The 12,575-nt window shown below is 48.7% G+C and overlaps 1 protein-coding gene across 3 annotated transcripts in view; it reads right to left on the bottom strand.

The window, feature by feature from the left end:
* PSD3 (pleckstrin and Sec7 domain containing 3) overlaps positions 1–11,604 on the bottom strand; it is a 476,158-nt gene extending 464,554 nt beyond the window's left edge. For all 3 annotated transcript variants that reach the window (XM_057505252.1, XM_036896299.2, XM_057505254.1), the window contains exon 1: positions 11,362–11,604. Coding sequence is in view for 1 of the 3 variants with exons in the window: in XM_036896299.2 (XP_036752194.2) it covers positions 11,362–11,382 (21 nt within the window). In the remaining 2 variants the exon portion in view is untranslated. The remainder of the gene's footprint in view (positions 1–11,361) is intronic.
* Between the last annotated feature and the right edge of the window lie 971 nt (positions 11,605–12,575).

Genomic DNA, 12,575 nt, shown 5'->3' with positions numbered 1-12,575 from the left:
CCTCTTAAAACATGAGCCAGACCAGGTCACCTCTCCGCCTGAAACGCCACCGGCTCCTCAGCTCACTCTGAGGACAAGCCAAGACACTTGCGATGCAGAGGGGACCAGAAGCCTGAGAGGAGCTGGCGTCTGCCCTACAGCCTGGTCTCCTCCCTGCCCTCCTCCCTGCTCGCTCTGCTTGTCACGATGGCCCTGCAGTTCCTGGAAGGTGGGGGACACGGCCTCAGGACTTCCTTCACAGTTGCTGCCCCTCTTCCCGGAGCACCCTTCCCCAAGCCAGGTGATTCCCTTCCCCTTTGTCAGGCCTTTCAGCACAAGTCACCTCAGTGAGGCTACCGTGGACCACAGTATTTATAACTGCAACTCCCCTTATCCCTAACCTCCCCTCTCTGCTTTGTTTTTCCCCAAAGTACCTCACACTCACACACAGTCTGTCGCACCTTGTTGACCAGTGTCCCCAGGACCTAAAACAATGCCTGTACAGAGGAGGCACCAATGAACATGTTAAATGAATGTATTAATGAATGAAAGATGACAGTGGAGCAGAGTGCATGTGATCTGTAATAATACAACTCATAGCCTGTTAAAAGGGTTATGTCTTAACAGGGCACCAGTATGCATACACATACTCAGAGACTGTGGGGGAAAAAAAGCTGCTCCAGTCTGATGATTAAATTAACTTCATACAAAACCTGCATGATTGTAAAAGAACAGTTCTCTCAGCAGAGAGATGGTCTAAAATGCGCCCAGGGTGCTAGGATTTCCCAGAATGCCCAGCTCTTGCCTCACCGGAGCACAAGGAAAAGATGGGTCTCGATCGTACTCCTTCCTGAAGCAGGCAAAGGATTCAGCCAACATAACTGACTTTGATTTCTTCAGAAGATGGAGAAAGTATGACACAAAATACACACCTTTAAGGTTTTCATGGTATCTAAAATCTGGGTGGAACCTATTTTCGGTGAGCCTCTAGACTCAAGTATGAGACATAAAAGGTTTTTTATTGCTGTTTCTTATACTTTAGTACATCTTTACTCAACAGATATATGTGGGTAAGTCCTATTTTTATAAAACCACATTTTAAAAGAACTGAAAATGTCCTTCCAGGTAGAAAGCAAAATAATTTCAGAAAACATTTAGATGCAGAAATAAATTAATCAGGAGCGAAGTAACTTTGTACACAAGCAGAAATGATGAGGCAGATAAAAGCCGAAAGTGATTCTAAAGCAAAATGGAAAGAGTACCCTAATTTCTCTACCTTAAACTATTAATTCTCAAATGCTCTATCAGGTTTGCTTTTGTTTCTGAAGTTATGTAAACAGCAGAAGCTCTTCACCACCCTTCACTCAGCCAACTCCAGGATGAAGTGTCAGCCAGTAAAGCAAGCATCCTGGCTCACGCCCACCATCACTAATCCCGACCCGCAGAGTGCATGAAATTCTGCGGCTGTCGTGGGGCATCATGATGGTCACAGGAACCAACTGCAACTGCTCCCAAGGTGACTGGTACCAGCTGTGCTTGCTACCAAATTGTGGGAATTAAATAACTTGTACGTAGGACAATCATGTACACATATAAGAGCAAAGTGGTCTTCATGAAACATAAATAGGATGCTTTAGAAACAAGACATTAAGAGAAAATTCCGCCAGTAATGGTTTATTTTTAATTGTTTTTACTAAATAGAGACAAAAAAAAATTTACAAAAGATTTATCCCCTATGAAGATTCATGATGCAAATATCCCTACATACACCAAGAAATTACCAATTCCCTTTAAACTCCCCTGTGAACCTTGATATGATATGTAATGATTTTGTAATTAAAATATTTTCTCAGTGACTAAATCACATATGTATTTATTTTAGTAGTGCTTCTAAAACTTTGGCTTTAGTTGCTCTAAGCCTATCAAGTTCCTTTAAAAATGCATGTTTTTTAACATGTAAATAAAGTAAAAACATATTTTTAAAATAAACACATCTTTACCTAAGCTCCAGCTTTAGAATACTACACTGTTTGTTAGATTTTTTCCAAAACATGGCCTGTCAACACAAGAGATAGTCAACTGACATTCAAGCCACATGGGAATGTGGAAAGAAATGAATCAAGAATGAAAAAATACAAAATTAAATGAGTGCAACAGGTCTCTGAGGCCATCACATTATGCCAATGAACTTGGCCCACACCTTTATCTACCTCTCTCAGGTGCCCCTGCCAGAAGGGAAAGGCCTGTGAGGAAATTAACAGTAGCACATTGGTCTTGTCCTGTGTGCCCTAGGTTCATTTGCAAGAAAAGTGTAATGACAGTCACACACCTGGAGCTCTCAAAGCAGCCCATGAACACTGCCTCCCAAGTGGGAAGGATGCACCTTCCCCAAACGGGAGCTGCAGCAAGACTCCAGCGTGATGCCAACAGCGAGAGGTGATGAGGCCAGAAATCCTGCTGCCTCTGGAAATTCTGCTCCACATGAGCCACAGCTACAGGTCAGAGCACCTCTGTCCACACATTTGCAGAAGGGTTCCTGGGCTTGGCTATTAAATGGACTGTGGTGTTTAATTCAGTCACTGGCCAAGCGTTTACTGAGTGACTAGTATGTGCCAAAGCACCACACAAAGTTCCAGGATTTCCTCTCAGCTTTCCACACTGCATGGCTACAGGCAACCATAATACAGGGTATTAGAAACACCAGTTTTGCCATGTAACAAGTGTGTGACTTTAAGAATGGAAATTTAAATCTAATCCGCCTCCCGCCCAATAAGGTGACCTACCACCCAGGCCACATTGACTGCGCACCTACTGTGTTGCTGCCTCTTCTGCAGACCTGCTCTAAGCCCTTCCAGCCACCGAGGTTAGTGAGGTACTCCACAAGGTAGTGAGGCAGCAAGGCACAGAGATGCTAAAATGACCTCCCCAAGGTGACACAGAGAGCCCCAAGCGACCCCCCCAAAACAAGCTAAGTGTAAGGATTGTGTAAAACGGGATCACTTTTCTTTTCACACTTTCTCACCTTTGAGTTTCACAGAGGTCTTTGTGGCTAAGGGAGGCCTCCAGGGATTCAGCAATGGAAAGAAGCTATGAACACATCTCAAAGGGGAGGAAAAGGGGAGGGAGGAATACTCTCAAGAAGGTGGTGGCACCCTTCTGACTTGAAAATGTGAACCTGGCTAATGGTTCTAGAGTGGACCCACCGCTACCGTAGGAGGTGAGGGGAAGATAACCGGGGCTGTGTGGGTGCAGAGCAGGAGCCGAAGGGACCGAGGGGAGCCAGGGGGAGCCGCAGCCTTAGTGGCTGGATCAGCGCTTTGTAACCACCACGGAGCAGGGTTGGCCACCCACCAGACATCTCATTTGGTTCTAATGGCACCCCCGGAAAACTCACAGTTACTAACAGCTCGGATCAGCTCCCCAAGCTCCCTGGTCTCAGTCCCGTGGGGTGGTTATGAATGGTGCCACTGCTACACTGCTGAACCAGTGCCTTCAGGCAGCCCTAGAAATCCAAAACCAGGTGATTCCTGGCACAGAGAAGGCTAGGAATCCTATTTAGATCATGAAATGCCAGGACCCAAAACGAGCACAGGGATCTTCTAGGTAGGGTGTGCTGTTCCTTTTAAGCAGCTCTCTGCTAAATTCAGGAGGAAAACACTATTTTCCATATGGGAAAGTCTCCAGAGAAACAACTTCCAAAGTCTGCTTTCAACACAGGTGAAGGTCTCAAATCCTCGGAGCTCTGTAATCCCCCCAAGCATCTTAGGCAAAGGTTAAATCTACTCTTTTTTTCTAACCAGAAATAAAAAGAGTGACATTCAGTACTCAAATCATTTTACAAATCATTTTGCTGACTAACTTTGGCAAATACGTAAAGGCCCAGAAGTGTGCTGAGCCCTCTCGTGCTTTGTCTCCCCATCTCCATGTTTTTTGCATTGTTAAGCCTTGACACCACTGTTTCCACCACAAGTTACAAAACTCGAAATTGGAATGTATTCCAGCAAGCGCCTAACCATGAGAATTCTCTTCTGATTTCACACATGCTGTGTTCAAGGCTGTTCCGTTATGCCTGACCCTGGAGAGACCCTGGAGCTTGCGAAATGAGGGTGTCGACCTCCCAGACCTGCCACTAAAAAGTATGTGGAGATAAAGAGTAAGATGTTTTTCTCTGTTCCACTTGTACGTTGTGCTATCTGTAACTGTGGTACAGCAGAGGCACCTCTACTAACATGCAGTTCTAAAACCAGGCCACTCCTTGCCAATATTTATACTATTCAGGCACCTTTTCTGGTTAGTTTTACCTATGTTGAAAATCTATGGGGTCTCCAGGACAGGCTTGCAGGGGCCCCAGAAAAGACCTTAGCTGCCAGGATATCCAAGCACTCCCCACCCAGATACTCAGTTTTATGCTATGTAGAACCAAAGGCGGCTTAAAGCTGTGGAACTACCCACAGCTTGCAACCAAAAGATCAACCCTGGTACCTACCACCTCCCAGCCGGCTCTGAATTAACATAATAGTGGACGCCCAGCCAGACACTCAGTGTTTCCATTTTATCAAAAGCTTTCCATCCATCTGGCTGAACATCTTTAGCTGCATGCTACCTGTTACACAATTCATTGTTTTCCCCCAAATAGTTCCTACTTTCAATTACATTTTTCTTTTCATCACTTTCTATGATTTTATCTCCACTTTCACTTCCATTAAAATCCCAGGCCTCCACGCACTCTTGCTGCTTTAGTACTTATCAGACATGATGGGGTAAATATGGGCAAAACTGAAAACTCAGCAAAGCCCAGTGGGTAAACATGCCATCAGCAGCCAGCTGGTCAGTGGGAATGACTGCATAGGGCAGCCAGTGCCATCCAGTCAAGCATTTTTGCTCTACAGCTATGCTGTCCAAAATATTAGTCATTAACCACATGAGGCTATTTAAATTCATTGAAATTAAATTTGAAATTCAGTTCTTAAATCTCACTAGCCACACTTCCAGTGCTCTTAGTAGCTACATGTGGCTACTCACTACCATACTATAGATGGTATATACATATATAGACACCAATATAGGATATTTCCATCGTAGCAGCAAGTTCTAATTGAACAATACTGATTTTTTTTCCAAAATATTTTGAGCCCTTGCTATGTGCCAGTACTGGGTACCTTCTTCCAAGATGGAAAAAAAAGAAGTCCAGTGTTCTTTGGAAAAGCTGTCTTAGGGTCTTAGCCAGATCCAAGGAGGCATTAGAAATACTGCAGTAGAAAGGCTCTGGACTCTGGTGCCTGAAAAGTCAGAGACCTGGGACAGGCTCGGCTCCCTCCCCCAGCCCAGTCTAGCCCTGGGGATGCCAGAGAAATTAAGGCAGGCTGTGAGCCAGAGAAGTAAAGAGCAGGAGAAATCCATCAGAGAGAAAGGGAGGCTGTGACAGGCTGTGGGAGAAAAGGGGACCAGGCAAAGGAGGTTTGTGCTCAACAGTTTGGGAGAGACTGAACACACCTCTTCTTCCTTTACCTGCTGGTCAACCTTGGGCAGATCGTGGCCTGCCCCTTTGTGGGACAAAGAGTAGGGTCTGTCCAGTGCTGTGGCCATGAGGTAGGGGTAAAACCAGGCAGGCAGCTGACCCGTCCACTACTGAGCATTCCCTCCTCTCTCTCCTCCCCTCCCCACCCCGAGAAGTAGGAGATTGCACTCCGGAAAACTTATCTTGAAGAGCAATGCCTGAAGCAAAGAATTAAAAGCTCACCTGAGGAGCCGAATCACGTGTGCAGGGCTGGTGGTAAAACTCGGATGATGATGCAGGGACCCTTGTATCGTGTCCTGGGCCTGGGCCACAGAGGTACCCTCTTTCAGTCTAACAGGAAGGACATCTGCTAGGCCCCAGACTTGGGCCCCTCCCACAGACACACATTTCCAGGCTACAGGGTACCCCCTCCCCCCACCCCCAGCAACACAGCACAATGAACGCCCAAGGGAACCTGAGCTCACTGATACCTGAGAGGCACAACACAGGGAGAGTCAACAAGCTGAGCGAGTTGCCCTCACAGTGGAGATACGTAGTGATCACCCAACTGAACACCACTGATTTAGAAAGTAGTTTTACTGATTCTGTGGACATTTGTAAGTTGAGAATGCTTCAGTACAGCAGCTTCAGAATATACGGACTGCGAGGTCTGATTCTCAGGAGTAAGACCCAAATGCCTCAGAATGTCCTTGGCAGGTTTTCTTAGTGGTCAGTGGACAAGGTTTTTTGAAGCCAAACATGGAGTTTGGCACATGGTGAGTACCTAGTATCTGTTGAATGAATAAAGAGCATTCATTTATAGTATAAATGTCCATACTTCAGTTTCTGCCCTCATTTACTTACAGGTATTAGCCCATGGAAAGCAATGGATTTTTCTTCCACATGGGAGATTTCTGTAGGGAGAAAAAAACACCAGCGGACAGGCAGCTCAAGGACCCTTTGGAGGCACTAGAAATGAAGCTGAAAAACACAAACACCTCCTAAAGGGAACTGAGATTCAACTGAATGGTTTCAGACCCAAGGAAAGTCGTGCTTCTTCACACGCTCCCTTCTTGTCGCTTGTAGAGACGTGCAGGGACGGTCGGCGGAGATGCTGGGCATGACCACAGAGCCTGCTGCATGGCTAAGTATATTCTGAGCATAATTTTGCTAGAAAATAATATCATGGCAAAGGCAACAATCATGCAGTTGCCCTTCTGTGCCACCCCTCGTACACCTGGTTTTCCCTGTCCCTCAGTGCCCTACGACTCAGTCTATACTGTGCCCATCCAGTAACTTCTTGGAAACTTGTTGAAAATCAAAATTCAAAATTCAAAACTGTGTGCATTTTCTTATACAGAGAACAGCAGTTCCCCTGGCCCTCAACCAACGATCTCCTGAAGGCTGAACAAAAGAAGCTGCAGCTGCTTCTCTTCAGATCTCCCCACCTCCCTGTCCACTTGACCGGCCTGCCACAGGGAGGACCACGCTGCTCCATTTCTGTAATTCACTTTTTCTTACCAAAGTCTGGGAACAGACGGCAAGAGAAACAGGGAGCAGCTGCCATCTGATCTTATTAATGCCCTTGGCTCATTCCCCATCCTCCTCCTCATTGTTCTGGACTCGGAGTCCCAAGACACAAGGTGGGGGCCTTCTCTGTGCCACAGAGGCCTCGAGGCCACAGCTGTAGGAAAGCCTCCACCACCTCCTTATGGCAAGGCGACCCCAGGTTAAAACAGGTGAGCTTTGTGTTCATTTTACACTGTTTCTCCACTTCATTTTGAATTCCAGTTAATTACTTACAACTACATGCCAATCCTTACACAATTCCCTCATGGTCCCCTTAAACACTGTGTGTTTCTGAAAGAAAACTACACAATTTTCATCTCTTGAGCCAAACATCCTGGTTCCACTATTTAATCAACAGATATATAAAATAATGGTTGTGGATGAAGTAGTCATCCCATTTCAGACACTAAGACCCACAGAATCAAAGCGTGCGAGCCAAAAAGCTGTTTCTACAACACACAACACTAACTTGGAGGACATAAAAGCAGAACACTGGTTAGGAAAACTGGGCTGCTGAGTTTAAATCCCAGCTCTGCCACTTATTAGCTGTGTTATTTCACCTCTCCAGACTTCAGGATGGAGATAAGAACAGTACTGACCTCCTGGGGTTGTCACAGGGGGTCGGGGGGTGGGGGGAGGAGGGCAGGGGGGTACTAGGGGCAGTAGTCTATGTTAATGCACACAGTAAGAGGGCAATAAATATTAGCTCTGATTGTAATGATGCATTATGACTGAAAACATCACTTAAAATAGGCATTTTGCAAAAGTCAGGACTCAGGATGAAACTTAAAGGAAAATGCTGTTTCTCAGAAAACCCACGTGAAAATACTATATAAAGAGCCCCAGGTTCAGGTCAAAATGTTCATTTTTCCACTTGCCCTAAACCCCTAACTCAAAGAATAAACTTTTAAAAACATCAGCACATACAAACTATTCTGATTCATCTCACTGACTGATGGCGAGAGAAAATGGAGTTTCTAGCTGGACGACTGTTCAGTTAAGCAAGTGCGGAGAAGTGGGTGGTCAGTGCCCGCCAGGGCCGGGCTCTCACATGGAGGGAGGTAGAGGAGCTGGGGTCTCCCTCACACCGCAGGTGTCCCGGGGCAGAAAATGCCTCCCCACCTCTGTGGTCCCTGCCCACTCGGCACCCACTGGGTCCCAATCTGCTGGACTCTGGGCACAGTAGAGAATGAGGACTGCAAGGACACATGCTATTTTTATATAAATAGGATGGCATAAGCCAAGAGTCATGATTGAGGTTATCAGTTACACCTTATTTTCAAATGAGACAGGGGAATTTGGCAATTCAGATTTAAGAGTAACTTGTTAACTACCTGCTGTGAATTATCCTTTTCACCACTTTAACCCTCAGCAGTGGTGGACACTGAACTGTAGTCACTGCAACACTGTTCAATTTGGGACGTGTGAAAATGTCTTTGCAAGACGGCATTGTAACTCGGAAGCATAGAGCAGGTACAAAGGGACACACTCTCCAAAAATAATACATCACCAAAAATTTTTTCCCACAAATCTGAGTCGGCATACAATATTACAAACACCACCTGCTGTCCAGACAGGGACACTGGGAACAAATGCTCTGGAGACTTACATCTGGATCCTGCCCGCCCATACAGTAAGGACAGGCTGCTCTGACTGTAAGAGTGGCCAGGAGGAACTGAGAGCCAGTACTGAGGTTTAGGTTTCACCAAATCCACTCAGCAAAAGCAAGCAAGGGCCTCTGTGTCTGGCCCAGACTGCAGGGCGGAACCCCTAGACTCTGAGAGCCCTTGAAGCAGCCATTATCTGTAGCTGGACGAGACCCCAGCCTTCTGTGAGCTGAGCCACACCCTCAGGTAAGCGGGCACTGGTCACTCACTGATCACCAGATTATTTTTCACAGACTGCCCAAGCCTCAATCATGGGTGAATTCATTTCTAACATTTGGGGAGGATCACCATTCATTACTCATGTCCTCATCCAAGCCAAGCCCAAAGAAATGCTTTTCTCATAACTGCCAAACGACAGCATTACCTCAGGGAAACCTCAAACAAACCAGTCTGGTGGCCAAAGCACATACTGATTTGAAACTTCACACAGTTTCTGCCTCAGCTCTTCTTAACCGAGACTGAGATTGACCCATTACTACACTGGTGTCTTGGTTTATGAATAATGCACAACAAATGACTCCAGAATTTTTAAAGCAAAAAACAAAAATCACCTCTAAAAGCAGTAATGGCTTGGACATGTTTTTTAACGTAATGCCAGGCTAAATGTCCCTCATATTTTCCATCAAGGTTAACAAATATATAAATATGAAGGTTTTAAAAAGTGAACAGCCATTGACAGAAAGTATCTCAGAATTTTCCTTTTTCAATAAGCTGATTTTCTTCTTTTTATATCCAAAGGCCCAAGGTTTACTAGCCTATAAGGACTTCCAAGGTATCCCATTTTTTAAATTGCTAGTGCTCTTTCATTATAAGCAAAACTGAACTTTTTTCTTTGAAGTACAATGTACACAGTAAAGTATGTATGAGCCTTTGATCACAAGTAAACACTATCAAGAAAACTTTTTTTAAAGCCAACTCACATTCATATTTCCAAATCAAGCTTCTTATAATGGGTTTGTTAAAAATAACAATCCTGTGGAATTTCACCTTAAAATAAAGTTATTTTAGCTTGTCAGCTTGAATCACTCTTCCACAGTCAATGGCCAGGATGGGTGCTGATCCGGTCACAGAACATACAAACTGAGAGACTCCAATGTGAAGGTAAGAGTAAGTAATGCATATACATGTCTAAACATGAAACCATGAAATGCCAGAGCTAGCAGGCTCGGACAGCAGCTACCCAACCCTCTTATCCTTCAGAGGAGAAAGTTTTAGCTACACACGTGAAATGGAAATGACCAGCAAAAACTCACCCAGTGACAAAACCTACAAGCTAAGTGTCCTACCTCCTAGTCCACATGCTTTCCAGGGTATCACTCTGCTCCTTTTAGTACAAAAAGCACATATGAATGAAATATCTGATAAGACAGAATCATATATTTGTGACATAATTTGTAAATAGTAAGAAAGTTGTGAGGACACACATCAAGCCACTAGAAATTGGTTCTGAAGGTATTAATTTATTCTGCACTGTTTTTGTAGCTCTGTTGAGCATGTTGCATTTAGAAGTGCTGAAGAGGAACAGTGACTTCTTTTGAGTGTCTCCTGATTTGCAAATACTCTAAGAAAAAAAAAAGTGAAGTATTCCTTGGGAAAGGACAGAAAGTGAGTTTCTTATCCCCCAGCAGGGACCATTCCTGTTCCCTCCACACAAAAAGCCAGCCAAATCATCTTCTGCAAGGTCCAGCCTAATGGCCAGCTCCTCTCAGAAGGCTTCCAAACCCTTAGGCCAGAAGCTCGCCTTCTGTGGGTTCCTCCATCAGAACCTACGCCCAAGTCTCTCCTAGAAAACAAGCTCCTTGACAGCAGAAATCCTGCCTTACGCACAGGTTCTTGGACTTTGCAAAATACTTCGCATACATTCAATTATAATTAATGCACTGCAGCATTTGTTCCCCAAATCCCACTTAGACCATTTTTCCAGATCTCGGTCTTTCCCTAGCCCAACACCGAGCGCACTCGAGCATTGTTCGAGCTGAAATCCAGGACCCCACCGCGAAACAAACCCGTCTCCGCAAAACGTGATCGCGATGTCCTCCTTCACATCCTCTGCCTACCAGGTGCTCCCTCCTTTAACGAGGGAGACGGCAAAATGAAACACTTATTATTGGGGTCACCTACAACATTCTGACCCCAAGTTCTCTACTTTCTCCACGCTCACCTGCTTTTTAAAAATCTCATAACACCATCTGCCAGAACGTAGAGCTGAAACCGCGGATAAAGTTGAAAGCGTGTTAAAGAGAAAGACCGACGGCTCTTGACCTGCCACCGGGAGGATTAGACCGAACAACCAATTTCCCTTTCCGCTCGCTCGCTGCAAATTCTCTTCTGACAGAGAAACGTGACAATCCGAGCAGAGCTCGGCACACCAGTTCCGCTTCGAGCTCTCCTGCTCGCGGCCGGTCAGTCCCCCGGCTTCCCTCCCAAGTGCGAGGTGTCCGCAGCGCGGCGCCCAGGGGAAAGCCGGGAACCTCGGCACCGCGAGGCCGGCCCGTGCGGGCTCCCAGGCGCACGAAGGCGGGCAGCGGGCGTCCGCTCACCAGCCTGCCGCGGGGCGCGACCCCCGTCCCGGGCCTGGGGCGCACCGCCGCCGCGCAGAGCGAAGCCAGACCGAGCGTCCCGCCCCGCCGCCTCTAGAGCCTCACTCACCGCGGGGCTTCTATCTTCCATCTTCCATCGCCCGCGCCCGATCGCCGCCGGGCTGCCGGGCGCCCCGGCCGGGGAGCCTCCGGGCGCCGACAGCCGGCGCGGCGCGCTCTTTGTTGGTCGCCGGGACGGCCGAGGGGTGACGGGCGAGGAGCCCCGGCGGCGGGTGCGCACCCTGGCGGAGACGACCTCGGCAAGCCTCGCGCCCGGGGGACGGCAACGGCGGCCGGGAGCGGGGCGGCTCCCCGAGGGGGGACGGGGCGGCTCCCTGGGGGAGGGGCGGGGAGCGGGGGGCGGATCCCCGAGGTGGAGAGAAGAGCTGGAGGGGGAGAGGCGGAGGGGAAGGGGCGGGGCGGCCACCCGGGGGGCGGGGCGGGGGCGGATCCCCGAGGTGGACAGACGAGGAGGGGGAGGGCGGAGGGGGAGGGGAGAGGAGCGGCGGGGGCGGGGCGGCTCCCCGAGGAGTTCAGGGCGAGGGGCGGCGGGGGAGGGGGGGGTGGGATCCCGGGGGGGGGCGGGCGCGGGCGTTCCGCGTACCGAGCCGCGCGCTCAGCCCAGCCTGCTGCGTGGTGCTACGGCGGAACAGCATTCGCCCCTGAGTAATGTGAGGGGCGCTGTAGCGGCGCTTCTTCGCGGGAAGGGGCCCGGGACTCGCGCCACGCGTTTGCCTCCGCGGCGCTCCGGCCGGGGAGGCGCGCTCACACCGCGCGCAGTGCCGCCTAGGGCCGCCCTACACCGAACGCGCGGCCGCGGGCAGCGCCCCTGAAACTGCAGTTTAACCGAAAGCGCCGCAGACACGGGCCGTTTCCCCTCTGACCGGGGACCGCGGAGGAAGGGGCGGAAAGGCGCCCTCCCCCGGCTCAGGGAGCGGAGACCTGAAGCCGCCTCTGCAACGTCGCGGCAGGGAGAGTGCCTCGCCTTCAAGCTCGGCGCGGGGCGGGCCGAAGCCCCGGGTGGAGCCCCTGGGCGCCCGCCGCGGCGGCCTGTCGTGTTTGTGTCACAGCTTTACCGTCACCGAGACGGGTCTTACTCCTTTGACCGCGAGAACGTGCCCGAATAAAGGGACGTGACCGACACAGCCCAGCTTTGTTCTGGGGATGGAGGTCCGGGCTCTTGGCGGCCTGCGGAGCCGGAATGAGGGAGTAGATGCATTTATGCAAGTCCGTTCCAACTTCTGACAAAGCATCGGTCCATCTCCCCCTGCCAGAGCAGCAATG

This window comes from Manis pentadactyla, chromosome 7, assembly GCF_030020395.1.
Source record: "Manis pentadactyla isolate mManPen7 chromosome 7, mManPen7.hap1, whole genome shotgun sequence".
Taxonomy (NCBI): domain Eukaryota; kingdom Metazoa; phylum Chordata; class Mammalia; order Pholidota; family Manidae; genus Manis; species Manis pentadactyla.
Note: the sequence above shows the minus strand (reverse complement) of the source record. Positions and strands in the feature narration are given on the sequence as shown.